This window comes from Vulpes vulpes, chromosome 13 (genome assembly GCF_048418805.1).
Source record: "Vulpes vulpes isolate BD-2025 chromosome 13, VulVul3, whole genome shotgun sequence".
Classification (NCBI taxonomy): domain Eukaryota; kingdom Metazoa; phylum Chordata; class Mammalia; order Carnivora; family Canidae; genus Vulpes; species Vulpes vulpes.
Genome location: NC_132792.1, coordinates 121,608,646 through 121,622,587, shown reverse-complemented (window position 1 = coordinate 121,622,587; position 13,942 = coordinate 121,608,646). Strand labels below are relative to the sequence as shown.

Below are 13,942 nucleotides of genomic sequence, written 5' to 3'. Positions count from 1 at the left end.
AACATATCCAAAGAGTTGAGATTTACTCCACAAATTTTACTTTTAAAAGTTCTTAAGTAATCTCTATCTGCAATGTGGGGCTCGAACTCATGACCCCGAGATCAAGGGTGTCCCCATGCTCTGATAGAGCCGGCCAGGTGCCTCTACTCTGGGCACATTTTGTCAGGAGGAAAACCAGCAACTTTGTTTCCTTCCCATACAAAACTTCTCCTTTCCCCATCTCAGCAGCCCTGTCTCAGATATAAAGTGACAAAACACTTGATAACACTCAAATTATTTTTAATACGAAAATTTCAAGTGACTTAACTTCACAGCTAAGGTGGATAATAAAGACCAAAAGCAGGTATAGTTTAATGTATTTTAATAGCAAACTTACAGGAACAGCACAGAAGACAGACAACATTAAAAACATGTACTTGCATGTAGGACAACTCAGTTAGAAAAGTATAGTGAATGGATGGAATCTACTGTATGATAAAAATGCTACAAACACCATTTAGTTGCCATCAATAAGAAATTTACTTGTTTTAAAAAAATCCAAATGCTGGCATTGTCCAGAAAAATTTAACAGGTTTATTTATAATTGTTATAAAGTTGAACTGCTGAAACGTGTTCACTGAAACATTTTGACTTGCATTAATGCTTTATGTCCCCGCATTTATATTAAAAATCCACACACAAATGAAAATGGAAAAACTGCCAATACCTGATTTCTGTCCCCTATTTTTCCACTTGCAATCATATACTTAGGTACCTTTTGACCCCATGGAAAAAAAATATCTAACGTTCAGAGAACTACCAATAACAGGAAGAAGAGAAAAAAAAAAAAATTTTTTTTTTTTTTTTTTTTAAAGAATGAAATGTTTTCCATCATAGTGGATTCTTAAGCACGTTCTCCACGTATGCGGCGTGCTAGCTGGATGTCTTTTGGCATAATTGTGACACGTTTGGCATGGATAGCACACAGGTTGGTGTCTTCAAAGAGGCCCACCAGATAGGCCTCACTTGCCTCCTGCAAAGAACAGAGAAAAAGATATTATTAATGGTGTAATTACCAACAGTATAGATGCCTCTGCATCAGTTATAAAATGATGAGGTTTTGGGTCACCGGGGTGGCTCAGTGGCTGAGTGTCTGCTTTTAGCTTGGAGTGTGATCCCGGGTCTAGGGATCAAGTCCCACATTGGGGGCTCCCTGTGAGGAGCCTGCTTCTCCCTCTGCCAATGTTTCTGCCTCTCTGTGTCTCTCGCAAATAAATAAATAAATAAATAAATAAATAAATAAATAAATAAATAAATAAATAAATAAATTTTTAAAAAGATGAAGTTTCTGAACCCTCTGAAAACCTACTTCAGGTGATGTTGACTATTTTACCAAATGCTTCTACTCAAACACCAGTGGGACAAAGTTGAAAGGCAGTTTACAACAGTGGAAAGCTCCAGTTTGGAAATCTTTATCCAATTACACAAAAGTCAAATTACTTCATTATGAAGAAAGTTGTTTTTTTCCTAATGTTTAATATGCAATTTCTTATAAACTGAAATGTCCTAACGACCTACAACTGAATCCAAGAAATCCCATCTCAACTCTAACATTCTCATCCTTTCAATGATAAATCGAACCATGTATCCAATCCAAAATAACACTCCCTCACCAGTGACCTCCTTATTCTGAATCCCATTCACACTCCCGTACCTGCTTGAACCTCTGCCTTGCCAATAATCCACAGGCTCCCACGACATGGCCCCATCTACCCTTCCTTTTACACTTGTTTGATCACGTGAGGACTACGGGTCCCAGAATATACTAGATCAGATCAGTGTCTTATTCCTTACAGATTGGACCTATTTGGCCTAGACATGCCCCCTTCAAAGGGTGCCTTCCTCTGCATCCCAATCTCTAATAACTTTTTACCTTCTAGTATTAATATTGGTCCCTTTAGTTTTTTTCCATTACATTTCAAGATTCTTTGAAGGCATCCTCTTAGCCCCTACCAGCATTCACAAAACCACCAGCTGTAGGGTCTGTCCACGGACATTTGGCAGGTGAAGAGGAAAAAGAGGGGCTTCTACTTATAATTAACTCAACTCAAATTGTTAGTCTCTCTTACAGCTGTGAAAAGCTGAAGCACCCTTTACTAGAAGCTGTAACATCTGCTTACTCATTCTGGAATGAAGAAACTGGGTTCCTAGCCCAGTCCTCAGCCCAACTGTTTTAGTGGACAAAGAGCATGAAATGAGAGGTTATCTGGCCCTGTCTCCTCCCCCACAGGGAAGTTACTTCTCTGTTGAAGATACTTAGAAAAAAGATTTTTATACTTGCTATTTTTATCCTAATAAAACTTTTCCATTTTGGAATCCTTAGGCAATGATAAAACTAAAAACAACACATATCAAAATACTTGAACAATTTAAGCCAGGTATGCTAATGATATACAAGACGTGTAGATAGGAACAGGCAGATTTGCTTTTTACAAAAAAAACCTGAGATTTGCTTTTCATAGCATTAACACAGCAACAATTATTTCAAATGGTTTAACTCCTTGGTACTCACTGGCCTCTACACCTGCCACCTTTTAATGCCAATTACTTAATAGAGTCTTATATATAATAGTATTTTTGTGTGTGTGTGTATATATATATATACACATATATATATTTTTAAGAGAGTATGGGAGCAGGGTGAGGGGTAGAGAGATTCAATAGTCTCATTTTGTACTCAGAATGCCTTGCTCTGGGTAGATATTCAACAGATAGTTTTTTCCCCCCTTAAATCTAACTCTAAGTTTGCAGCATTTCCATGCAAACATTCCAAAGAATGTTTATTAAAAGCAGAACACCTTATCCAGGGACTCATTCTTAAATATAGCATACTGCAGCCTACTCTTACAGGTTCACAACAGACATCAGATCCTACGACTGATGTTCCTCAGGAAAGATATGGGTTAAAAAAAAAAAAAAAAAAAGATACGGGTTTAGTCTTGTTTCACCCAGCCTCATCTCACAACTGTGCACATCTGGAATGCTTTTGCAAAATGGAGCACTATGAGCTGCTCTATTTGTGGACAAGCCAACCACAGGCCCCATGATCCTGAGACCTTTTAAGACCATGATCTATAGGCACCTGGTCCTGGTCTGATGTGGCATGTAGCAGCCTGCAGCTCTCACTACCATCCTAGAACCTGGCTACTGGTGGTTTTACAAGCTTGTGCCTGGTCAGTTCTAGGGGAGTATTCGGTACTCACAGGGGGATTGGATCATGACCCCTATTTCTAATTCTGTCACACAGGTCCTAAAGTCTCCTAAACACTAAGGCTGTAATGGGAATTAGAGAACGCCACGTAAACTTATAGCCACCCCCCAAAACACCATAATTTTAAGATAATGGTTAAAAAACATCTCCCAATTGGAAGTAAATACTAATTTATGACATTTTGAGTATATTCAAGGTCTGGTTCTTCCACCATTTCAAAACATCAAGGTCTGAGTTTTTCACACAAGGACACCTTAGTCCAAACTCTCAGATGTTAAAGGCAAAGGCTGAATTTTAAGTTTGTCAACTTCTGATTATCATACAGACTAATTTCTCTCCCCCATTCCTGTACTTCGCCCCCTTCTGAAACTTGTAAACTGTATAATTCTAAAGCCAAAAATTCACTGACTTCTGGAGTTTTATTTAATGGCTCTCTATTACCTTATTTCCATTAACAAATTCTCCATCTCCACATCTTAAAGAGACCTGAGATGTATAAAAAGAGCAAACACGTAAAAAGCTGCAAACCAAGGTTCCTCTTTCCAATAAAGAACTTTGGAACTGCCAGAGTACCTTGGGGAGCAGAGGCAAACATTTTACTTAAAACCCACACTATCACACTCACTAATGTAAAACACACCCCATAATCACATTGACGATGTAAATTTACATCGTGAATTAAGACAATAGTCCTCTACCCAGATTGTTTAGTCACTTCAATTTATAAGGCCCCATCACTGACAGGTAAACTGAAACATGTGGGACTTCCAAGTATAGCATGTTCTTGAAGGAGAGTCAGGCTAACTAGAAAACAAAACTAGCAGCTCTGTACCAAATGCTTGTCAAGCTCAGTGATGTCTCCACAGTTAAAAATACAGTGGAAGAAATGTGATTTGTAATTGTAGTAATCTATGAGACTTCAGGATATTAAAACAGAAAATAGTTAAGTAACTACTGGAAAATTTTAGTAGTTTGAAATTTCATTAATTTCCATTCATTGAGAATTTAATGGATGCCTACTCCTGGAATGCACCAATCAAAAGAGGCTCAGACTAACCATAGAAACAGCTCAACCAATTACACTTCAGTGGAGAATCCACCTATCCAATCTTCCTCACAGAGAGAGCAACAGCACAGCAACAGCAGCCTTGAGAATCCTCCAATGGAGTGTATATGTAGACTGTGGACCCTCTCCCCACCAGAGATTCCAGTGCAGGTCCGCAGTGCCTAGCAATCTGCATTTGTAATCACTTTCATCCCACTGCTCTGATGGATGTGGCAGCCTTCCCATCCATACCTTGAACGGTCACTGATCTAAAGAATGCCAAGCACTACATAAAATAGGTTACACTTTACTAACTTATGACGTTAAATATATCCTTTCAGCCAATCAAGTATCTTCCTTGTGGGCATTTTTAATCTTGGCTCAAAACACAAATATTTCAGATACATAATTACCTCTAAAACTATTTCTCAGAGTTCTGATGCACAGGTGCTAAGATTAAACTCAAAAGCTTCCCATTTAAGTGGAAATCCATAATCCTCTTTAGCTAACTACAAGTCTTGAAATCCCTGTCCCTTAACACATACCATTTAATCTTTCAGCAAACCTTTTCTTCCTATCGCCAATCCAATCCTAACTACCCCTGTGCTTCCTCTGACCTCATACACAATTCTTTAATACAGCCTACGCCCATCCCAGACACTGCTCTCTCTCCTTGCACCTGCTCCCTCGGAGCCAGTTAAGACATTCATCCTACATTCCTTTTCCAGTGGTCACTGTTTAGAGCTGATTACCAATACAGACCTTTAGTCTCATTGTCTTTGTACCATCCTGCAGCACGATGAACAAGAGGGTTCTTTCCCCCTTTAAGCATTGTTCTCAAAGCAACGTTTAAAACTTAAAAAAAAAAAAAGGCATATAAGAACGTGCACTTGGCTTTGGCATCAAACGGGTTCATTATTAGGACTCTGGGACCCAAATGGGATCAAATGACATTTCTGTATATATGACCTTGAACAATGTAGTCTTTCTGATACCTCAACAGTGAAGTACAGGTATTACCTTACAGGCCTCTGATAATTATATAAGCAACATAAAGATTTAGAATTGTTCTTGGTACCCAGCAGAGCCTTTCCCACCCACCATTTTACCTGCAAAGCACCAATAGCTGCACTCTGGAAGCGCAGATCTGTTTTGAAGTCCTGAGCAATTTCTCGCACCAGACGCTGGAAAGGAAGTTTGCGGATCAGAAGTTCAGTGGACTTCTGATAACGTCTAATTTCACGGAGTGCCACAGTACCAGGCCTTCAAACAAAACAACACAACAAAAAACCCACGTTAAAGTAATGGTACCAAAACATATAAAAAACGTAAAAGGATAAGTGGTTAGCTTTAAAGAAATGCAGTTAATATCCAAAAAATAGACCCTCCATGTTTTCTTTAGCTTCTATAAAAGTTTCACTTATCAATTTATATAATATGATGTGAATATTCAAGCCTATCAAGAGTAACGGTACCTTTAAACCAAAAAGTATGGTATTAAAGTAGAGTCTGGGCAGGGAATTCATTCAAGTCCCGTTCATCTTCATCTATAACAGATATGGCAGTAACTTCTGTTATCGTTATTTGGGAGAGTGTTGCGCCATTAACAATAAAGCCTCAATTCAGACTCTTCTCAATTTGGCATCACACTCACTCCCACCCGCACCCTCAATTCTTCTGAAAGACCTACCAACACCACCCAATGAACCTCGTTTAAAAATACTATTGTAGGGGATCCCTGGGTGGCTCAGCAGTTTGGAGCCTGCCTTTGGCCCAGGGCGCGATCCTAGAGTCCTGGGATTGAGTCCCGTGTCGGGCTCCAGGCATGGAGCCTGCTTCTCCCTCTGCCTGTGTCTCTGCCTCTCTCTCTCTCTCTCTATCATAAATAAATAAATAAATCTTAAAAATAAAAATACTATTGTGGTCTATTTATTTAAGTTGGATTCCCCAGAGTGCATTTATTAGACTACTGCTCATCACTCGGGAATGATCCCACCTGAGTACTCATGATTGTGCAGTGTATCTTCCACGTGGAAGACTGAGTGTTTTTGTTTTTACTAAGTAACTGTTGGCAAAAAAAAAAAAAAAAAAGTACCTCAAGTCTGACTTATTTTCTTCCATTGAAGGAGCTTTTTAGAGTAACTATAAAGTCATTCAAAGAGATTAAGTATGAACAACTTCTGCCCTCTAATGGCAGATGCTCTTAACAGCACTGTTTAGGGTAGTTCAAAACCCACCCTGTGCTAATAACAAGGAAATAAACCAATTCAAGTAAACGAGGGATGAGAACTTTACTCAAATAAGACGTCCCCCATCTTGGTTACTGGGAAAATAAAATTAATATTAAAACCTGTCGTTTCACTAAAAGTGACAGTGTCCTCAGAAATGTTTATTTAAAACACTTTACGATTTAAAAAATATATACCACTAACATAACAAACGAAATAAAATGTTACTCTATCCCACGAACGTTATTAGTGATTCAATAGGTCTCCTTTCGGCAGTTTCAAAATAAAACGTTCCTAAAACCCAACACTAAATTCACACACACACACACACACACACACACACACTTTTTCTTCCAAGTTTTAACAAATACTCAAAGGGGGAAAGACATTAGTTTCCCTCAAGCAAGAAGTTTGATTATACACCCTTGTGTTATATTATATAAATACTGCTTCCGTGGACAGACTTTGTCCCACTATTTCCTTTTTTTTTTTAAATACCTGTAACGATGAGGTTTCTTCACCCCTCCAGTAGAGGGCGCACTCTTGCGAGCGGCTTTTGTAGCCAGTTGCTTCCTCGGTGCTTTACCACCGGTCGATTTGCGGGCAGTCTGCTTTGTACGAGCCATGGTACAGAGACCTCCTTACTTACCTACCAGCATTAAAAAACGAAAATCATGTCTCCGACTACCAAACACCCAAGTTTCCTGCCACAAGCGCCCCCCCCCATCTGGAAATTACCAGTACCACCACCCCCCCAAAACCCAAACAAAACCCAACAATGTCCGTAACGTTATGTAATTCGAAAGGGTGCAGATTACGTCTACCACCCAAATAGGACTTCTTGAAACAAACTGTAGTACCAGAAGATTGTTAGCATTAAGGCCAATCATCTCTCAAAATGCCAAATCTGAGTGACAAACGGCAAAACAAAAAAGACCCCAAACTGCCTCTGCTTCAATGTCTTCAATTAAATCAGAAATTAGAAATGTCTGTAAACACCCAATCCACCGACAAGTCAAAAAACAACGAAGCCACAAACCACAGAAAGGTCGAGTCAAATTTCGGGGGGAGGGGGTTTTCCAGGTCCCCCCACCCCCCGCGGCCGCCCCCCGGCGCGCCCGGCAGCGCGCAGACCGCTGTAAATATCCGCAAACAGCCCCGCTTTCCGTCTGTACGGCTCCCGGGGCGCCGCGGGCCGCCCGCCCGGCCCGGCCCCGCTCCAGCCCGCGGGGGCTCCGCCGCGACCTCCCCCGAGGGCTCGCCGGCCCCGCCGGCCCGGCCCGCGGAAACTTTGGGGCCCGGCCCCGGCCCGCCGCCCGCGCGGCTCCCCAGCCCGGCAAGATGGAAACAATCGCGCCGCCGAGCCCATTCCTCCCGAACGCACCGCACACCGAAACGCTCCAAAATGCCCCGATCCCCTGCCACGTGCCGCCCTCCAAAATGCAAAAGTTTTTTTTTGCATTTCAAATGCATCAAGTTTCCGCTTCTCCAAAAAAGGAGAGAAAAATGTCCCTCTGCGAAAAACGTTCCCCCGTCCGTGAAACGGGGAAGAGAGAAACGGGGGAGAAAATATGGTCGGTGACCAGAGAAGAGAGACAAGATGGTGAAGCTCAGCAACAACTGTGGGGAGGCAGCGAGAAGCGAGTTACCCCGGGGTGGGAAGCGGCGGCGATTTCCAGCCCTTTCCCGCCCGAAAACCGCGGCCCGGGGCCCGGGGGCGGCAGTTAAGGGGCCCGCGCGGATCGTGGTGAGGGTCTGGGGTCCCGGGAAGGGGCAGCGGGCGGCATTTCGCCGAAGAAAGAGGCGCCGGGGGCGCGGGGCGGAGGGAGAGCGGCTCGGCGCCGCGGCGGAGGCTGCTGTGGGGCTTAGGCGGCGAGAGCCGGGGAGAGCCGCCGCCGCCGCCGCCTCGGGGCCACGGAAACTCGCTCCTCACCTCCATTTCTGGGCCAAAAAGTTTGCGGGCCGAGCCCGGGGGTGCCGCGGGGCCGCCCCCGCCGCGCCAGGGCCCGACCCGCGGCGGGCGGCGAGCGGGGCTCGGTCCCGGGGAGGCGGGCGGACGGGGAAACTTACCCCCCTTCTCCTTCGGCTGGAGCTCGGCGAGCTAGAGGCGGCGCTGGCGTTGGCGAGCGACGGCGGCGCGGCGGCGGCTGCGAACACAATTGAAAGATGGCTGACACCGAGGCTATCCCCCAACACACGCCGCCCCGCCCCCGCGCCGCGCGCCAGCCAATCACAAACAATGGAGGGAAGGCTCGGCCCCGCCCCCGGCCCCCGCTCGCGCCCCGCCCCCGCCCCTCCCCCCGCGCGCCCGTTCGCTGGCGCGCGCTCGCCCCTCCCCCGCGCGCCGCCCGCTCCCTCCCCCCCGGCCGCCTCGCGCCGAGTGTGTACAAACACAAAAGACGTGCCGGAGGGCCGACGGCTCCCGCCGCGACGGCCGCCCGCCCGCCCGCCAGCCCGCCTGCCAGCCCGCCCGCGCACCCCCGGCCGGGCTCCAGCGTCCGGCCCGCTGCCCCCCCCGAGCCCCCCCGCGCCCACGTCATCCTCGCCCGGAGCCCGGGGTCGGGGCGCCCAGGGCGGTGGGGGAGGGGCGGCGGCCCGGGCGCGGCCGGTGAACGCCTGGCCTGCGGGCGGCGGCGGGGGAGGGCTGGGGTGGGGAGCGGGGGCGGCCCGGGCGGCGGCGGCGGCGGCGGCGGCGGGGGCTGGGGGGTGCGGGCCCGAGGCCGCGGCCGGCCGGGGGCGGCCCCGGGGGAGGCGGCCCGCCCGCGCGCAACTTTCCCCGCAGGTGGCGGCGCGGGGCCGGGGCCGGACGCCTGACGCAAGATGGCTGTGCTCGGCGCGCCCGACAACAATGCGCCGCCGCCGCCGCCGCCGCGCCAGCCCAGCGCCGGGACCGCCGGGGCCTCCGGGGCCGCGGCGCCCGCCCGCCTCACCCGCGGCCGGGGCGGCGCTGGGGTCTGGCCGGCTCCCGTCCTCGGGGCGCCGGCAGGGTGGGCGCCCGGCCCCGGGATGGTCCCGCCGCGGTGCGCGGCTCCGGGGGACGGCGGGGGCGCTGCGGGGCGCTCACGGCGCCGGCACCTCAGCCGCGGACGGCGTCCCGAGCGGTCGGACGGGGGAAGAGTCGCCCAAGGTCACTTGAGTCGGGGGCCGGCCCGGGAGCCGCCGCGGGGCTCCGCGCCTCCGGCGTCCGCCCTGACTCCCTGGGCCCGGGCCGCCTGCAGCCGCCCCGGAGCGGGGAGCCCCGTAGGCTCGGGGCCGGCCGAGCTGCCCGCCCGGACTTGTGTCATCCGCGCCCACGAGACTTGGCTTGTCGTGCTTTGTTGGTGTTTGCTTTTGTTTTGTTTTCAGGAAACCAAAATGTTTGTAGTTGGACTTACCCGGGAAAGCTGTCCTACCTCAATTACATTCGTTGTCTCTTCGAGAAATGTAAAGTGACCTGGGTAGAAATGCTCCCTCGGCGTGCTAGATTTTTCCATAGTTTCTGTTTTTTGGCTTTGAAAGAGATTTCTAAGGAAGGGAAAGCCTACGGCCGGCGAGAGAGTTCTGGCCTCGGATTATCTGAAGCAACTCAGGTGTGCGGCTATAAAATGGAAGGAATATTTATCCCTTGAAGACAGACCAAGGGCTCTTTCTAGTGGTGGGACGCCGCGCCCTGGCTGGGCGTCTGCTTATTTACCTAGTGAACTCGGGAAATCTCAGTGAGTGAATATTTATTTATTTATGATAGGCACACGGTGAGAGAGAGAGAGAGGCAGAGACACAGGCAGAGGGAGAAGCAGGCTCCGTGCACCGGGAGCCCGATGTGGGATTCGATCCCGGGTCTCCAGGATCGCGCCCTGGGCCAAAGGCAGGCGCCAAACCGCTGCGCCACCCAGGGATCCCCAGTGAGTGAATATTTCCTGAGTGACAACTGTGTGCCAGGCACAGGTCCGGGTGTTGGGAGTAGAATAGTCAAGGACACAGGCGACCATCCTGCCCTCCTGGGGCGTAGGACCTCTGGGAGCATTGCCTTGCTCAGGGAAGTGGCACCTGGACTAGGGAGAGGAAGGAGGTCCCGTGGGGCCAGAAGACTGGTAGGAAGCTATGGCCCAGAGAAGAGGGCTTTCAGGTCCTAATGACCCGGCAGGAGAAATGCCAGGGCAAAAACGGGATGCTAAAGGGGCGCCAGGGTCAGCCCAGAGTTGGCGCTACTTGTAAAACTCTTGCACTAATAATGGCCTCGAAATTTGGAGTAAAAAAAAAAAAACGGGTGGGGGAGGGGCAGGGGAGGAAAAGCTTTTAAGTTAAAACACTTTCCCTAGAATAGAATGCTTATAGCCACTGATTTAGATTTGTTTATAAGTAAAAGTAAAAAAAAAAAAAAAAAAAAAAAAAAAAAGTAGAATGGGAAGGATTTTAAAAGCACCACTATTAATATCTGCTTGGCTCCTGAGGCAGTCAGATGCTGTCATGGAGCTGCTGTTTCTGGCTACTCTGGTGCCACCCCCACGCACACTGTCATATTACCCTGTTTCTTCAGCACATTGATTTAAATGATCATATTTGTTTATTTGTTGTCCGTCTCTTCCCCAAAGAATGTGAAGTTTAGGACAGCAGTGGGCTTGTTTCTTTCCACTGGTCTAGCATTGCCGCCCCACTCCACCCCCCAATTTGGAGGCTGTTCTAATTTGTTCTACTTCCTCACTAGGTGTTCACAGCCAGCACCGTGGAAATTGTCAAAAGTACAACAAAAAGTAGAATAGTCTAATTCTAATGCACCCATCACCTACCTTCAAAAATGAGCTATTCGTGACCAATCTTGCGATTCATCTACTAACTTCCCTGCCTCTCCCACTTGAATTATTTTGAAGCTAATCCCAGACTTTTTACATCATTTCATGTATAGATATTTCAGTATGTATGGGTAGGAGCCAAATAAATGGTTGATAGGCCTATTAAATCTCTTTGTAGAGTCGTTATTTGCATTTTTTAAAAGATTTTATTTATTCATGAGAGACATAGAGAGGCAGAGACACAGGCAGAGGGAGAAGCAGCCTTCATGCAGGAAGCCCGATGTGGGACCTGATCCCAGGATCCTGGGATAATGCCCTGAGCCAAAGGCAGACGCTCAACTGCTGAGCCACCCAGGCGTCCTTTGTTATTTGCATTTTGTTGAAAAATCCATCCTGGAGCTTTGGATCCCAGTCCTCTCCCCAAAACTGGTTCTGTCCAGTCTTGCCCAGTGAAGGACATCATGATTTGTCCTGCTGCTCACACCAGAAGGCACTGGCATGCTCCTCCAACCTCCCTTTCTTCCCACCATGGTCCTGTTATTCCTCCTTCTGGAAAGCTCCTCGGGATGACCTCCTTACTCTTCCCTTCTCTCTGGGCCTCACGGTACTGTCCTATGTGGCCTCTCTCCACTTTTGCGACTCTGTACTCCATCCTCTCTGCCACAGCACACGAGATGAGATTCATAGGCGGTAAATCAGATTAAGTCCTTGCTTAAGTCCACTCAGTGGCTCCCATTGCTCGGGATACAATTGGTGCTTTGCAGGACCTGCCATCATTCCCGCCCTCCCTGTGGCCTGGTGCTTCAGCCCAGCCACCTTGGGGCTGTCAAGCCCTTCCCTCCTGCGGGTCATGGCGCTTCTGTTTCATGCTGAATGTTGTCCTGCAGCTTTTCAGAGGGGGCTACCTCGCTCATCTCTTAGAAAGTGATCCTATTTGTAGGGGACAGTGAAGAGAAGTAGCAGGGATTTGGTGACATTAACAATTTCATTTTACATTTGTATATATTCCATAATCACTATAAAAAATTCTATTTTAAGGAAGATATTAAATATTAAACTAGTGTAAAACTCCCAAATGTTTTCAAAGGTTTCAATTGAAAACACTGAGCTTGTGTCTGTGAACAGGATGTTTTATGTCAAGTTTTAAGCTTGAGGTGGCCGTAGTCTATTCCTGATCAGGACTTTATAATGAAGATCTCTTCATATTCTTTATGGTCTCATCCTTGAGAAAGTCTGTTCACACAAATAGGTGGTTAAGAATGCAAAAATGATTGTCTTGGACTATTCAAAAAAGTATACCCATTGAGGTTCGATATTTAAAAATCTTCCCTTTTGTTCATCGACAAATGTGATCTCGTACTTCCTTGTGAACTGATTTTGAGTCCAGTGAAACTTTTGAAAGGTCATGTATTTAAAAATGATTATGTAGCTCAAATCTGTAGAATGCCCACGTGCTGCTGAGCAGTCGCCCCAGGGCTGCCTGGGTCACCACCAAAGGGGTCTGTGCACTAGAATGGAGACAAGTGCCCTGTAGAAAGATGGAAATGCAGGTCTGTGCTAGGATATCTGTTGAGCCTCCTTGGCCTCAACCCTGGCCAGCTGCATTTTGGGCTGCACCAGTGCTGCTGGGCCCCTGGCGTGGGTATTCCTCGGTGTCCTTGCCTGTGATGGGCACTGTTCCCTGCCCCAACTAAAGCAGGGATCTAGGGGCTAGAGCACCTCCTTGGCTGTGCTCATCTCATGTGCATAGCATGTAAAACAGGGAGTGGGGCCACCTCGGTGGCCACGCAGCAGGGGTCATGCTGTTCAGGCTGCCCTCCAAGGAGACCCAAATGAGGCTGCTCACAACTAGGGCCTTTGTCCCTAGGGCTGAAGGGACCTACCTCCTGGCCCATCAGAAAGACCACTGTGGCTGTTCTGAGGCCTCAGCACCAATGTCACTTCTCAGAGTGGCACCCCACATCCTTGTCTACTTGTCCCTACTGCCCATATGGTGCTCTGTTGCATTTCCAGGTTTATTTCCTTCATGGCAACTCTTATAAGCTGGCATTTTGTTGATTTGTTTCCTGATTTGTGGTCCCCCCCACCCCCCACGACTAGACTGTAAACTTAATGAGAGCAAGGGCTTGGATGCTTTGTACACTGTTTCGTCTCTATCAACTTGCACAGTACCTAGCCTAGGGCGGACACTTAATAAATAGAGGAATATACAAAAAGTAACCATGTTTGAGGCACCTGGGTGGCTCAGCTCTTGAGTGTCTGCCTTTGGCTCAGGTCGTGATTCTGGGGTCTTGGGATCAAGTTCCACATCGGGCTCCTCTGGGGAATCTGCTTCTCCCTCTGCCTGTATCTCTGTTTCTTTCTGTGTCTCTTATGAACAAATAAAATCTTTTTTTTTTAAAAAAAAGGTAACCGTGTTTTACATTGTTACTAGAATCAATTGCAAGATGCCGCTTGGTTTGCAGAAGAGTCCCATCTGAGAAAATGCACCTCTCACAGTTAATGAGCTCTAACACATGTTGCCTTGTATTCTCATCAGTAAAAGGAAGATGACAAATATTTTCCTCATGGTGAAGTTGTAAGGATGAAACATGTCCATTTGACCAGGACCGTCCCTCTTCATGTTTTATTAATTTTGAACGTTCACAAA

The 13,942-nt window shown here is 47.5% G+C and overlaps 1 protein-coding gene across 1 annotated transcript; it reads right to left on the bottom strand.

Moving 5' to 3' along the window:
• Positions 1-344: 344 nt before the first annotated feature.
• H3-3A (H3.3 histone A) lies at positions 345-8,729 on the bottom strand. Its single transcript, XM_072732701.1, has 4 exons — positions 8,594-8,729; positions 7,022-7,172; positions 5,405-5,558; positions 345-1,012 (listed from the first exon to the last, which is right to left on the bottom strand). Exons 2-4 carry the CDS (start codon positions 7,147-7,149, stop codon positions 884-886), a joined length of 411 nt encoding a protein of 136 aa, XP_072588802.1. The 5' UTR covers positions 7,150-7,172; positions 8,594-8,729; the 3' UTR covers positions 345-883.
• Positions 8,730-13,942: the final 5,213 nt, after the last annotated feature.

Excerpts from the sequence above, each read along its gene's own strand:
- H3-3A (XM_072732701.1), bottom strand. The coding sequence starts at position 7,149 with ATGGCTCGTACAAAGCAGACTGCCCGCAAATCGACCGGTGGTAAAGCA. Across the intron at positions 5,559-7,021 it reads AAGAAACCTCATCGTTACAG|GCCTGGTACTGTGGCACTCC; the intron begins GTATTTAAAAAA and ends TTTTGTTTGAAG. Across the intron at positions 1,013-5,404 it reads CAGCTATTGGTGCTTTGCAG|GAGGCAAGTGAGGCCTATCT; the intron begins GTAAAATGGTGG and ends TGTTCTTTGCAG.